The sequence below is a fragment of the Stenella coeruleoalba genome, assembly GCF_951394435.1.
Source record: "Stenella coeruleoalba genome assembly, chromosome: 2".
In the NCBI taxonomy this organism is placed as follows: domain Eukaryota; kingdom Metazoa; phylum Chordata; class Mammalia; order Artiodactyla; family Delphinidae; genus Stenella; species Stenella coeruleoalba.
In genome coordinates this window covers 40,109,220-40,124,153 of record NC_137147.1, presented here as the reverse complement: position 1 = coordinate 40,124,153, position 14,934 = coordinate 40,109,220, and the positions used below count along the sequence as shown (strand labels likewise).

Sequence of the window (14,934 nt, the reverse complement as noted above, 5' to 3'; positions counted from 1 at the left end):
GTGATCTGGTGGAGGAGGTGGGAAGAAAGGGACAGAAGACACCAGAGTGAATCCCAGATTTTATATTTGGCCAATGGATGAATGAGGAACACACAGTGGAGAACAGGTTTACAGTGAAGATAATAGTTTAAATTTTCATATATAGAGTCATAGGTGACTAGGATATTCTGAAGATATTCATTAGGGAAGTGCATCACAGACCAGTAAAGCCCTACCTGTGATCTGGTCCCTGCCTGTCTCTCTGACTGGATCTCCTTTCACGTGACCCCTAGAGTGTATAACACTGTGATCCAGCCGCTGTGCTCCTCCCTCAGGGCCTTTGTATTTGCTGTTCCCTATGGCTGGAATGCTCTTTTCTAGGTCTTGCAGGCTGGCTCCCTTGAACCGTTCAAATCTCTCTTCTGAAATGTCACTTCTTCAGAGACCTTCCTTGACCAATCTAATCCCCACCTCTACCCATTCCCCATTCTCAATTCCATCACCCTGTTATTGTCTTTATAGCATTGACCATTATCTGAATGTATTTTATTTACTATCTACTGTATTGGAAATGGTGAGGTACAAAGGTAAATTTCCACATTTATTATTTTTAAGGCGAACTGGCAAGGTGGGATGGAATCATATAGTTAAAGGTCTTGAATCCCATTGAGGGGTTTTAATTTGCTAGTTTCCAAGGAGCTACAAAAATGTTTGAAGTAACACAACATTTTAATCAACTATACTACGATAAAATAAAATTAAAAAATTTTGTCGCTAAAATAAATGTTTGAAGTAGATCAGTAACCTTGTCAAATGTTTTAAAAATGTTTCATTAAGGGCTTCCCTGGTGGTGCAGTGGTTAAGAATCCGCCTGCCAATGCAGGGGACATGGGTTTGAGCTCTGGTCCGGGAAGATCCCACATGCCGCGGAGCAACTAAGCCCATGTGCCACAACTACTGAGCCTGTGCTCTAGCGCCTGTGAGCCACAACTACTGAGGCTGCATGCCACAACTACTGAAGCCTGCATGCCTAGAGCCCGTGCGGCTCTATAGAAGAGAAGCCACCGCAGTGAGAAGCCCGCGCACCGCAGTGAAGAGTAGCCTCCGCTTGCTGCAACTAGAGAGAGCCCGTGTGCAGCAACGAAGACCCAATGCAGCTAAAAACTTTGAAAAAGAATATATATATGTATAACTGAATCACTTTACTGTACACCTGAAACTAACATAGTTAATCAACTATACTCCAATATAAATAAAAATTTTAAAAATGTTTGGTTAAGATATTATAAAATATAATCACTCCATAATTTCTGACCCTATACAGTACCCACTTACTGAGACACTATTCACTTTAACTGGTTTAACTACATAGAAAATTTGTAAATAAATGAACTGAATGACAAGATTATAAAAAACACTACACATAATACCTGAAATTAATTTGATGACTTTAGTTTTGTAATAGAGTTGTACAGGTGGTCCCAGTCTATTTTTTAAATCTAGTTTCCTCTTCATTTCAGTGTGGGAGGCATGCAAAATCAGATGTCATGTAATTTTAACATGAGGACCAAACTGTGCTAAGGCTGACTCTTCTACACACTCAGTAATGCTGTTCTGTCCATAGTTTTAAGCCAAACCACTTGTGGACCCAGCTGTGGTATAACCAGACTTTGGATAATGGGAGTGCCTTAAAGATGGGGTGATACTGAGCTCTTTCAGTAAGGTTGGGAATGGAAAGGTCCTTGGACCTTTCAATTTAATTCCATTGAAAATGGTATCAGATTCAGATTTGGGGACACCTAAATGAATAACACATTTCTTTCCTTTAAGGAGGATGAAATCTAATCATTTAGCTCTGAGTATGCAGTACAATTAAGTGAGTTGGGTAATTTTGTATAAAGACCGACAGATTGTTTTCCCAAAATGACTCTTATATTTGCAAGCCTATGAAATGTTTGTGGATTTTTGTTTTTCTTCTCTGCTTTCCCAGGGATAAATAACTTTTTCAACATAAGGTATGTATAAATATAAAGTTTATTTAGCATAGTGTTTAGAAAAATAAGTTCACATCATTTCAGAAAACAAATAAAACACTTAATTGTCCAGGCATAAACCCCTATTACAGTACAACATACACACTCTAGATCTCTTTGGTTGGGTAATTAAGCACAGAAATGTTCTGGGACATGCTCTGTGTGCCATCACCTAACAGTGCAGTATAGACTCTGTTACCCCACCCCATGATATACATTCTGTATAGATTTTCTCTTTGTGTAAGGCACAGTAAAACCATATTGAGTATATAACTGGTTGCCTCTAAACATACAGTACATGCAACAAAAGAATAAAAAATTTTTGAGAACCCTGAAAGCCAAAAGAGTCACATGCTATACAATTTTGAGTAATAAAATGTGTGGTGGTAATAAGAAATTAACATAAAATGTATCAGTTAGATACAAAATAACTGTTAGACTCTATTATCTAAGCTCTAAGAAGACTTTGAAACATCTTCTATAAAATGTAATTCTTTTCCCCACAGTTTTCCTGAATTATTTATATTTTTATGATGAGATGATCTGTCAAAAACATTTTAAAGAATGAAGAACTTCTGGTTATGTACTAATGCACACTTGTCTAACATGTAGTAGGGCAGGCTGCAATATCTACCCAATTATCCAGCTTTTAACATGCAAGACGCAAGGGCATATACAGGGAGATTTAAGGTCAGTGTGCAATTCAACTATGAATTTTATCTATGGCTATAACATCTACCTGCCTTTCGTAACACAAGAAAGGCACTGAAACGTGTATAATTCAGTCTTTTCTTTACTATGAATATACATGAGCTATAAAGCAGTACAACACAGGTGCTCTTGCTTGACTGAGGAACAAATGCACCTTCTCTTTAAACAACAGGCTGTCCTTTACTGGATGTAACTAAGAGCTATATATCAATTCTGACTGATAGAGTGCATAGATAGGCTCACACAGCCAGCAGCAGGGGTTGGGGTTTGCAGGGAGTTATTTATCCCTATTCTGATTCCTCTTTGGGGATCATTAGAGGGTCATTTGCAGCATCTTCAAGCATTGGTTTACGTAAGAGGGAAATTCTGACAAGGGTTCTGAGTCTGGCCCTTGGTACTGCAAAAAAACATTTGCAATTCTGTGCAAGGAGATCATGGGGTTTATCTTATTTCATTCCCATATATATGGGCTACATAACAACTGGCCCTTATTTTACTGAAAGAATAGAAAAGAACAAGTTCTTTATAATGTGCATTGATTCTTACCTGGTATATTGTATAGCTACCTGGAGTAACTGTAGGGGTATAATTACATCATGTTGGAGTATGAATAGGTTTCCTAGGTAAGTCTTAAGTTTTGTGCTATCTTTCTCTTTCTTAAGGAAGAAAAGAGGAAGAACTGTGAATAAAAGAGTCTTATATTTTTGGAAGACACAAAACTTTTCCTGTTATATATATGTATATATAACATATATAACTTTTTAAACCTTCCCATCTTTCTTATTGGATGGGTATTTTAAAATAATTAACAAACTCTTGATATTTGCAGCAATCAAGTGGAAAACATCATTTTCATGTAAACTGCACTATAGACCCATGTAATTAATCTCAGTAACATGATCAGCACACACCCAAAGAAACAAACAAGCTGTATAAGTAGTGGTGGAGTGGAAGGAACTCTAAAAGACCTGATGTTGTAAAACAAAACAAAACAAAAAAACACGTAATTTCAGCAGTTTAGGAACATTCGCTAATTCCATAAAAAAATGGGACCTAAGTTCTTTATCAAAATGAGGGAGAAAAAAAATGATGGGGGAGGAATTCTTCAAAGGGCTCTTCACCTATGCCTGCAAGTTCCATTTGCAATAACAACAAAAGTTAAATCCTCTATGGCCCTTATTCAACATGCTAGGCTGATGGGCATGTAGACATTTACAGTGGACCCTTTGTTCCAATCTTAAAGAAAGCAATATGTGGTGACATCTTCATGTTCAACAACTTTCTGTCATCTCTGAAGAGATCATTTTCTCACTTTTCTTGCTTTTCAGAGGCCAGAGACTTTACTCACTACATAAATGTATTTGTATTATTACATCTTCTGTTCAGAGTCCTGATAAAAACTGTAACCACAGCTCACAACATTATCAAACAAGCTTCTTACAGAAACCCCGAAAGATTTACTTTTAAAGAAGAGGTGATAATATAGTGCAAACAACAGTCATATGTCATAATGTAACAACTGAGTTAAAACATTTAGAACTAAGTTTCAACAGGACATAATTCAGCTCAATAGAAGTTACATATTCTTTCTTTCCTTTAAAATGGTTGTTTTCATAGCCTCCAGAATTGGTTTTACATGGTGGTCTATAACTGTTACTTCTTTGTAATGAAAAGTATCAACAATAATTAATTGTTCAACCACTTGCATCATAAACATTAACTCTAATAATATAAGTGAAACTTAAGTTCTTCAGATTTAGAGCAATTCTGTGAAATTAACCCTGTTGGATAGTAGAAAGGAGTCATCAGTGCTTCTGTTGAAACTTCTGTACCTTAGTAAGAATAATAAAAAGGCCACAAGGTAAAAAGGCACATAGAATTCTGTAGAAAATATATTTAAATGAATCAGAGAGTTGCTAAATAAAGAACAAGGATGTGAAAAAAAGTACCAAAATTCCAATACTGGGAGTTAGATTTCTTGTTTCAGTGTTATTAATATTGACCTTAATAGACTCCTGATAAAAATCATTACTTTTAAAATCCTACAAAAAGTAAAACTTTGTTGGAAATAACTGTTCACTTCCTGTTCAAACAATAAAAATAAATTAAACAGTACGAAAACATTTTTCTTTTCAGTTCATAGTGTCTGAAGTATAAGAGAAACATATACAGCATAAATAAAATTCACTGTAATTACCCAAATTCTTGCTTATAGGACTAATATATTTACACTCATACTGAAGTTTGTTTCAGAGTTTTTAGTGGAGTTGCAAACTTTCTCAGCCACAGTGAACTATTACCAATCACATTTGGAAACGTATAGAGACAAGCCAAGACTTTCACAAAAATGCTGAAAAACAGAAATGCACATATTCAAAAATATACCCTTAGAATAGTGTAGAGTACCTTTTATGCTTCTTAACCTTACCAATGCCCGTGGAGTAAAAGTAAACAAAAAGAATTGTTTTGTTTCTAACGCTCTGTAGTGATATTTAATTTCTACCTTAAGTGTATACATTTTTAATTTAGAAAACTATTTATCAAGTTCCATTTGATCTTAGAATTATGTTAAGTCAACCAAATGATACACTTTGCCTTCTTGATATATTTCATCTTGTTCCTCTGTCTCCATCTATCTAAAAGAGAACACATGTGAACAAAAAGGCTGCAGTAATGCAGTTCTACTCCTGCATATTTAACTGTGATCTTCATTCAGATCAATCCAAAGTCTCTTGAATGCATTTACTTGCAAAACTAATGTTTCCCTTCAAATGGGAAAATCCTTTATGTCCTCAGGTCTTCATGAAAAGATTTGCCTGCTGATGCCAGAAAAAAAAAAAAAGAAATTAAGTTTACAAGTCTTGCATCTCTTCATCCAATTGGACAGTCTGGAGCTTGGCAAGCTCTTTTTTGTCTGTTTCCAGGTCTTCACAGACAGTCTCAACCATGCCCTCTAGGACATACTTGGATTTGGAGTCCAGCATCATTAAGTTGCTTGTTGCTTTGCTCTCAGAATTTGTTAAGAAATTCTCTTTTATGTTAGCTACTGATTGCATAACCAGATGATGTTCTCTGACAAAATCCTGGTGTACTGTAGGGGAGGGGTGACTCACCTGGGCTTCAGCTGTGGGAACTATTTCCCCAAGGGCAGCCTGGGTCATGGGTACTGATAATAGATCTTGACCAGTAATAAGGGAGCAGTTCTGAAGAGTTGCATAGTTAGTGTTGCTGACAGATGTCACAGTAGATTTGCTTGCCACAGGTGCAGACATTGGCTGGCTATCAGCAATGTCAGGGTTTAGCTCAGTGGGGTTTAGTATGGTAGGGGGAGTCAGGGAAAAATTGTGAGTTGGGGATACATTAACTAAGGAGGAGGACAGTGGGTGGAGGCCACTTCCCGAGATACTTTCAGAAGACAGGTTTGCATTTACTTGTGCATTCTGATTGACAGGCATCAACTGAGAAAACACCAGGCTCCTCTCCACACCCTCCTGTTTAACAGATCCTATAGTCTGGCCTGAATTAGGAACAGTGTATACCACTGCACTGGGAGCAAGAGAGCTCAAGAAAACCTTTCCTTGCTGGACTGTGGCGGACTCACTTGTAAATGTGCTCCCATCTGAAGTGCTTGAATTTACTGAAATATTACCTAAAAAAAAAAAAAAATGAAGTACAGATTATCATTGATGGGGCTGATAAGGAAAGAAAAAAGTTATTTTTTACACACATGATTTTTCTCAGGTTCCGTAGAATCACCTTGGGCACTTAAAACTACAGATTTCAAGACTCCACTCCTGAGAATCTATCTATCTGACTCAGTAAATCCCAGAACAGGTGTATTTTTAACTCCTTGAGTAATTCTGGTGATGAAGCGGGAGCAAGAACTACTGGCTTAGAAATCAAATGTGAAAAAAAAAAATGTTGTTTCCAAGTTCTAATTTCAGTGAAGTTTCTGGTTCAGTATTACTGAGACTTGATATCTCTCAATTAGTTGATAGTTATTGCTCGCTCTGCCAGTTAGAACTAGAAAACAAAAATGTGAAAGAGAATGCCTTTGTTCAGGGCAAGCTCAGTAACTGACACAAAATATAAACGGAAATGCAGAAAATACCACATAAATGAGTTACCCTGGGGCTTACAGTTAACCATATAAACCTGTACAGACAAGTTGCAAAGTTTCACCAAACTAACCATAAAGTCAAGTCAACAAAACATTCAATAGTTTTTTTTTTTTTCCTTTTGTTGTGCTAGTTCTGAATTTTCAGTGTTGTAGTTACAGGAAGAATTAATGATAATAATGAAATGTGCTTTTTAAAACACAGATTAACATAAAGAGCTAGAGCTAATGCTTCTGTAAAAGGTTTGTATCTTTTGAGACTCTCATTATAATGTTCTACAGAGACCAGAAGTAGTAAAAGAAATATAAGTAGAAAGCTGAGTTGTTCAAATCAGCTAACTCAGAAAATGCAGACAAATTAGACCCCCCCCCCCAACTCACACCATCAAATAAAACCCTTTTCTTTCTGAGTCTTTTCCTAGGCACAGTGAAATAATGGCAATTATCTTGCCATTAAAGGAAAGGTGGACATGGGGGAGTTTTATGACAGAATAATTCAAGCAGGATGTTTACCCTGATCTTGGATTAGATGTTCAGTAAACTCTTCATTATTTTGAGAAAACAGCCTAATGTTAAAGGTAATTCACCTAAAACATTTCCCTCCTTGAATTAATAGAATAACTGTGATTACGCTGCCACCTCTATTGATAAATGTATGTCACAGGGCTGTTTATATGTCTTCCAAACATTCTTTTTTTTTTTTTTTGCGGTACGCTGGCCTCTCACTGCTGTGGCCTCTCCCATTTTGGAGCACAGGCTCCGGACGTGCAGGCTCAGCGGCCATGGCTCACGGGCCCAGCCGCTCCGCGGCACGTGGGATCTTCCCGGACTGGGGAACGAACCCGTGTCCCCTGCATCGGCAGGCGGACTCTCAACCACTGCGCTACCAGGGAAGCCCCCCAACATTTTTAAGCACCTTAAATGCAAAGGAATGGCTTTAAACAAACAAAAAATGAAAACACTTTATTTGAACTTAAGAAAAACATTTCTACATGTTTGAGCTCTTCTCTAACGTAAATCTTTGTTCCAGGTCAAACGAACTAAAAAGGCTTTAAAATTCTTGTTGACTACTAAACTGTAGCAAAAGACATCTGAAATAGATGGTTACTTTGTTGTGTGTATGCGTTTGTGAAATTGTTTGCCAGTGTATTTGTGAACAAAATGATTCATTATTTTTTGATAGGGCTATATATAACATAATAGGTGCGACATTTTCCCAAACTGCTACGGAATATAAATAAAATAATATTTCTAAGTGTGTAGATATTATAAAATACATAGATGAAGGGGGAAAAGCAGATGTGATCTAAAACTTGATATTTAAGTATAGCTGCAATTGAATTATAAATTGAACAATCATTTCAAAATCAGTTAAAAAAAACCCAGTTGAGAAATGATATAGGTACAAAGTATAATTTTATAATGATGCTTAAAAAAACCCTTTATTTACTCAGATTATAAAGTGAGCAAAAGAAATAGAGATTCTGCTTTTCTATATAAATTTCGTCTATAGAAAGATAATCTACCTTGTCTAGCCATTTTTAAGAAAGGCTTGGTATCTGTTTTGAGAAAGGCTGAATCCCCAAATGCTTTACTGAGAACTGCAATACACAGTTACTCTAAGGGAACGTTGTTTCCTGGGCCATCTGGTTAAACTTATGTCTTCAACTCACCCAGACAAGTCTAAGGATTGACAGCTCTGTCATTTGATCTTAGCTACTTTAACTGAAAATGCTGTTCTTATTCATATTAAATGTCCCATTTTAAGAATTAGCTATTAGTTTGTAATAATTTTCTATGGTAGCACTTTTTTAGTTTATGTGTGAGAAGTACTCCTGCTTTTCTTCTCCCCCAATGTACATACCATGCTTTTTGCTCAAATTTGTTGTCTTTAAAATGTTACCTACTACTTGGAAATTTCCTAAAGAGAGAAAAAGGGTTAGATCCACATTAAAGTATTGTAAACTAAGCACTTTGGCTCTCCCTGTGGTTTTCCTATTTTTGCCCTGTGTTGGATAGTGACTAAGCTTAATCCTTTCCATAGCCTGGAACAATGAAGAAATAAATAGCATGCTGCAGGACTGTCGTGTGTTACTATACTACCATTTTACCTAAAGAGAAACAAATGAACAGAATGGAATTTACTGCACAACAATTCTTCCATTAATGCCTCAAACAAACTGAAGTAGACCATAGTTGTGGAAACAAGAGTTGTGTATAAATTGAGGTGTTTTTTTTGGATAAAACCATTTTACAGGAAGCTGATCTTTAAGGCAAACAGTCACTTATTTTGTTTGGGTAAAAATTTGGACTTTCAGATTTGCTTCCAGGAAGGCAAATATGCACTAACATCTCCCACTCCTGAATTTTAGCAGCTCTGCAACCTCCACTGCCATTCTAACCATTCCTGTTTCTACAGAGAAACAATGACACAGAGCCATCCAGATTTGCTTAAAGTCATTGAAGAACTGGCATATCAGCCTCAGGTTTCCCAAATTTCAGATCAGTGCTTCCTTTAGCAGATGCCTGAGTAAAGCCACCAACATATAAAATAAGGCTTACAGTTACCTCCATAAATAAACCCACACATTTAGGGGGCAAGTATACATGCATAGCAACAGACAATCACATACTCCTCTGTTCTCCCTTTAGGTCTGTTAGTCTTACTTATAGGAGGAACATGAATCAAACGCAAATGATCCAGTCTCTTTAGCTCGCTCTTCTAAAACTCCTTTTGGTCAAATAAAAAATGCTTAGGTGAAGTCTACACATTCTTACCAACTGCTTGACTTATTTTGTGTTCTAGCAATATTATTAATTTTTAATCTTAAAATGTCAAGCAGTGGGTTATTTTGTAAGCACCGATTGACTTAGCATATTTCTATAATTGTAGAACTGGCAGGACACACTACGAACTGTATTTTTCCATTCAGTTGTTGGGAAAATAAAAATCCACCCCCATGATGCCAGGGAACCAAGCAAGCTGGATATTACATGGATGTTGTGAAGAAAGAGGAACAAATCAAGGCTATTCTGCAGCTGTGGCAGCCAGTAAGGTACCTGAACAGTAACAGCAATCTATAGCTCTCACCAAACGCGTCATTTACAGCAGCTGGCTAAAACATTCACTGGTGCATTACGGTACCAAACCAGACTTTTACCTTGTGAAGCTGCCACTGAAACAGGAGGCAGCTGCAGTGGAGAGAATCCAATGCTCCCATTAAGGAACTGACTGCTTGCTCCGGAATTGGGGATCTGGACGATGCCATACTGGTTAATTTGCACTGGTGTGGTAAAAGTCACTACAGAACCTCCATCCTGGGAAGCCACTGTTTGAATACCTTCTCTTTTCACCTCAGTGCTGGGTATCAGCCCTGGGAATGACACAGGAGCACTGGGGCTATAGGAGGTGGTGGCTGCTGAGTTAGTTGAAGAACTCTGGAGAACTTTGAATTCCTTCACATCCTGGGAGGTAGACCCCAGTATGTCAGTCATGGATATACCATTGCTCACAATGTTTGATGCCATTTTTGGTGGGTTCAGTGACACTGTCTGTGTATTTCCCACACTTAATCCATTAAGGATAACTCCATTGGGTCCCTGAATGAAAGAATTACCATTAAGGAAGACAGGTGAAGTACTGGCAGGTACCAAACTTCCATTCAACAAAACTCCAGAAGAGCTTAATGATATTTTAGCATTTCCAATTTGTTGCATATATACTGGCTCCATGTGACTGGAAAGGCTGAGGTTGGTGACACCATCGGATGAACTGGAGAGTGGATGAGGAGACAAATCTTCATGACCCTTGCTGGATTCATCTTCAGTGCTAGGATTGCCATCCGACTCACTGTACAGAGGAGGAAATCAAGACATTCAGAAAGTCATGGGAATGGCAATCTATATAGTGCCAACTGTTTGGAAAACCAGCCTCTAATCCCATTAAAGGTAGTGTTTAAGGAAAGCACAGCAGTTAAGTCTTCTAGTCTTGTTTTAGCTCTGAGGCCTTTCAGCAGATTCTGACCAGGGCATCTGAGAAGAGGAAATCTCATGTCTCAATAACCTTTACTAATAATAAGTTCAGAGAAAGTCCAGAGGTCTAAAAGATATAAATTCAGCTAATAGGATTTACAGAATTGTCTATATGTTTTTATAGCACTGAAGTTATTTATTACTGTTAAATATGCTGCTACCTATACCACAGAAAAAAAAACTCATTAAAGGGGTGGTCAGTCATTTCTGTTTAGGAACTCTTTCCCTTCCCCTCAAACCAATTCAGATTAGTGTGATTTTGGAGGTAAATGAAACTGTCAAAGGAGCAGGAGGTGGGAAGTACTCAGTTTTGTCTGCCAGTTAGTTAACAAGAGATCATTTTCTCACCTGCTCCCAAACTTCTACTCCACCAGACTGACAACTGTCTCATTCAACAAAGTGGCTGTCTTGTTGTAGGAAAGGCACTTTCAACCCAAGAACTGTTATGTGCAGTCGCCTTTGAATCCAAAGAAAGCCATAGGGGCCTATTTAACAAACACCATCCAGTGCCCTGGTGAGGTGGGAGGGAAAGGGTGTGGGTCACTCAGTGGCCTTGTACCTTTCAGACCCCTTCCCCAGCACCCTCAGTCCTTCTGTTCTGTTCCAAACAAGACTGTGTTCCTCAGTTCTCCGATTTGGGGGTAAATACCAAATCTGGGGAGGGGTAGTGGTGGGTGTTTCCCATTTGGTCGGAGGCTGGGCCGGGGGAGAAAGGATGGTAGGACAGAGGCAGTTTGGAGCGCGGCGGGACTTGGCCCGGCAGAAGATTCGACATCTCTGCAGTGCCCCGAGGTCGGTTCGCTTTCATGCCGAGGGGAGGGGATTACCCCGGACTGCGGGGCCAGGAGCGCAGAAGGCGCTTTGATTTACGAGCTGAGGCTGAGCCGCCGTCGCCGTCTGCGAGGGTGACTCACCGGGGATGCGGGTGGGAGGTAGATCCGGAAAGGGGCCTCAACCAGGCAACTGGGCTGGGAGCGGGTGTGTGTGTTGGTGGGGCGAAGCAGGCTGAGTGTGGCTGAGGAGACGCGGGGAACGCGCCCGGCCAGGGAGTGGAGGCTCCAGGGCAGCTGGCCGGCGCGCCGCGCCCGCTCCCCACCCCCCTACCCCCTGCCCATCGGATTCCGTCGCCGACAGGATCCGCTGCCTCAAGTAGGCACGGGGACAGGTGGCGTGGAGTTACCAAGGCGCCTCCTCTGGGTCGCCCCCGCAAGTCCGCGGAGGGGTGCACACAGGTCGCAGTGCGCGTTTTGTTTTGGTTACCGCGAGGCCGGGTTCGGGCACGGAGCCTCCCTCCTGCCTTGGGCGAGAAACGGGCAGGAGCGGCCCGCGGCGGGCTCTGGAACGCGTCGGGTGATCACCTTCTCCCCGCCGGGCCGGGCTCCCCGGCTCCCAGATTCCTCCCCTGAGCAGAACCTTCGAGCTGCTTTTGGATTCTTTCTCTCCTTTCCCCGCGGGGCTGGCGACACCATCCCTTTCGGCGACCTTCTCTTTACTTTGTCCAACAATACACACAGACCAGGTGTCTGACTCAGGAGGACGTACAAAAGAGGAGGAAAACCCGGTATTTTCTACCGGTTGGGAAAAAATACCTGGCAGTCAAAAAGTTCAAACCCGCCAGGGTGGGCGCTCAAAGAGGTGCGGAGTGGATAGCGCCCCCAGTCCTTCCCTGCTGTCCGCCTGGTGCCAGCCTGCCCCCAGCCCCAATCACCACACCGAGAGGGAGCCCCGCAGGGTTCGGGGGCCGGGGAAGCCGCCCTCTAGCCCCACCACCCCGGCGGCGCTGAAATTCGATCCGAAGGAGTTCGGAATCAGGTTTCAAAACACCGCAGAGCCGAGCCGCACCAACACCCCACAGTTGCCGCGGCCGCGAAGGGAACCACAGCGGGCAGGGTGAATGATTAACTCTGTCATATAAAACCTCGACGTCCCCAGACCCCCTTCTGCGCTTCCAGACCCCACCAACTTTCTTCTCCCTCCGGAGCGGCCACGGCCACCTCCAGCGCCTGCCTGGGGCAGCCGAACCCTGGGGGTCCGGGAGCGCGTGCGCGCGCCGGGCCGGCGTGACCCCATGGAGGTGCAGACCCCGGCGGGCGCTGGCAACCTCCGTGGGCATCGGGCGGCAGCGAGAACTGCCTTTCCGGCGTCTACACACGATCCTTCGCCCGGCCAGAACCGGGGAGAGAGTGGCAACTTCAAAGCCAGAGGGATGGGGGTGGGAAACCGGGCAGCAGTGACCAGCCGAGGTGGGGGCGGGGACTGAGACCTAGGCGGGCGACCAGAAACTTCTGGGGGGAGGTGGGGGGAGGGTAAGGAGCAAGGTTCCCCCGCCCCTCGCCGCCGCCACCCCCCCCTCCCCCAGCCGGGGAGAGAGGTGGGGGGCGGGGAGAGGTGGGCAGCCGGACCAGGCTGGTGGGGAAGGTAAGCGCCATGTTTGCAAGCACTTGGAGGAAAAGAAAGCTGGGAAGGGGGTTGGGGAGAGGAAGGGGGAGGAGGAGGAAAGTTGGCGCTCACCTTTTGGACTGGGTCTCAGAGGGGTTCCGATCGCGCTGCCGGCGGTTCTTGAACCAGTTGCTGACCTGGGTGAGGGAGAGGCCGGTGATCTTGGCCAGGTGCCGCTTCTCGGCGGGCGAAGGGTAGCGATTCTGCTTGTAGAGCTCCTTGAGCGCGTTGCGCGACTTCTCCTTGAAACAATACACCGTCTCCTCGCCGTCCCAGATGGTGCGGGGCAGGGGAAATTTCCTGCGCAGCCGGTACTTGTCCACGGCGCCCAGCGGCCGGCCGCGGGCTCGCTCGGCCTCGGTGTAGCGCGCCTTGTACCAGAGCTGCTGCAGCAGCGGGTGGTTGGCCGACTCGAAGCTGTGGCTCTCGAGGATGCTGTAGAGCTCAGGGTAGATGCCCTGGTGGAAGGCCACCAGCGCCCGCGCCTTCAGCAGGCTCTCGTTGCCACGTAGCAGGTCGCTCTGGGGCAGGGACCACAGGAACCGGGCCAGGCGGTCCAGGTTGCCCCCCTGCTGCAGCGCCTCGCACACGCAGGCGACATGGTCGGGCGAGAAGGCCAGTGGGGTCTGCGCGGCGGCGGCGGCGGCGGCGGCGGCCGCGGCGTGGTGGTGCCTGCCCAGAAGTTCCGAGTGGAGTTGTACCTGATCCGCCGCCGCTCCGGCCGCCGCCGCTGCAGCCACTGCCCCTTCCTCTCCGCTCACCCTGGCGGCGGTGGCCGCGGCGTCCCCCGGCTCCAGGGGGAAAGGGGCTGGAGCCGGGGGGCTCAGCCCCGCCGCCGCGCCCCCCGCCACTTCTCGGGGCGCCTCCTGCCCTTCCGAGGCGCTTTCCATCCCATTCTCCTGCTTGATGTCCGCCGCACTTGCAATCTGCCCGGTGGGGGAGGAAGAGGACATTTTTTTGTTGTTTATTTTCCTCCCTCCCTCACTCCCTCGCACTCTTTTCCTCTTTCTTTTCCCCTCTCTTACTCCTCCTTCTTCGTGTCCCTCCCCCCTCCCCCCCTCCGGAAAGCCCACTCCCTCCCTCCCGGTTTCGGCTGGATCTGGCCGATCAGGTTTCCCCCCGGCCACGCAGTCACCATTAAGATAGCTGCTAGAGCAAAGTAGTGTAAAAGGATAGCTGCTTTCTGCCGTTCCCCCAACGTGACTCCTCCGGTTGCTGCATACTATATGGCACTGGCGGCCCGGCCGGCCCGGCCGCGCCACCTCATTGGCTATTTCACATTCAGAGGGAGGAGGAGACACCGTTTCTATCCCTGTCGATCACCCGCCTCCCACTCCACCCCTTGCCGTTCCCTCTTCCCCTGACCCCCAGGCACCTATACCTGAAGGGAAACACCGACATTCTTTTCAGGCCCTGCTCCTGGGCGGGAACATGCCTAATGTGGCCTGAAAACTGGACAACAGACTCTTTCAAAGAGAGTCCCTACGATTCCAGTGGGAACATTAATTATGTGGCCTTAAGGTCCGGATGCGAAACTCTTAACAAAGAGACCACCCTCAGCATCTAGATGACAAAATTTCAGAGGACAATTCAGAAGCTTCCCTGGTGTCTCTCTACTGCCCT

At 43.8% G+C, this 14,934-nt stretch overlaps 1 protein-coding gene across 5 annotated transcripts; it reads right to left on the bottom strand.

Moving 5' to 3' along the window:
* Positions 1-2,069: 2,069 nt before the first annotated feature.
* SIX4 (SIX homeobox 4) lies at positions 2,070-14,556 on the bottom strand. 5 transcript variants are annotated; one of them, XM_079909135.1, is made up of 4 exons: positions 13,384-14,288; positions 10,002-10,690; positions 6,325-6,372; positions 2,070-4,555 (listed from the first exon to the last, which is right to left on the bottom strand). In XM_079909135.1, the coding sequence occupies exons 1-4, from the start codon at positions 14,262-14,264 to the stop codon at positions 4,446-4,448; spliced, it is 1,728 nt and encodes a 575-aa protein (XP_079765261.1). In that variant the 5' UTR covers positions 14,265-14,288; the 3' UTR covers positions 2,070-4,445. The 5 variants fall into 5 exon arrangements, 4 of the variants coding, with proteins under 4 accessions (XP_079765261.1, XP_079765262.1, XP_079765260.1 ...); XM_079909136.1 differs by having other exon boundaries at positions 10,458-10,690; XM_079909134.1 differs by adding an exon at positions 14,447-14,556 and having other exon boundaries at positions 4,428-6,372; positions 13,384-14,237.
* Positions 14,557-14,934: the final 378 nt, after the last annotated feature.

Excerpts from the sequence above, each read along its gene's own strand:
- SIX4 (XM_079909133.1), bottom strand. The coding sequence starts at position 14,264 with ATGTCCTCTTCCTCCCCCACCGGGCAGATTGCAAGTGCGGCGGACATC. Across the intron at positions 10,691-13,383 it reads TCTGAGACCCAGTCCAAAAG|TGAGTCGGATGGCAATCCTA; the intron begins GTGAGCGCCAAC and ends TCCTCTGTACAG. Across the intron at positions 6,373-10,001 it reads TTCAGTGGCAGCTTCACAAG|GTAATATTTCAGTAAATTCA; the intron begins GTAAAAGTCTGG and ends TTTTTTTTTTAG.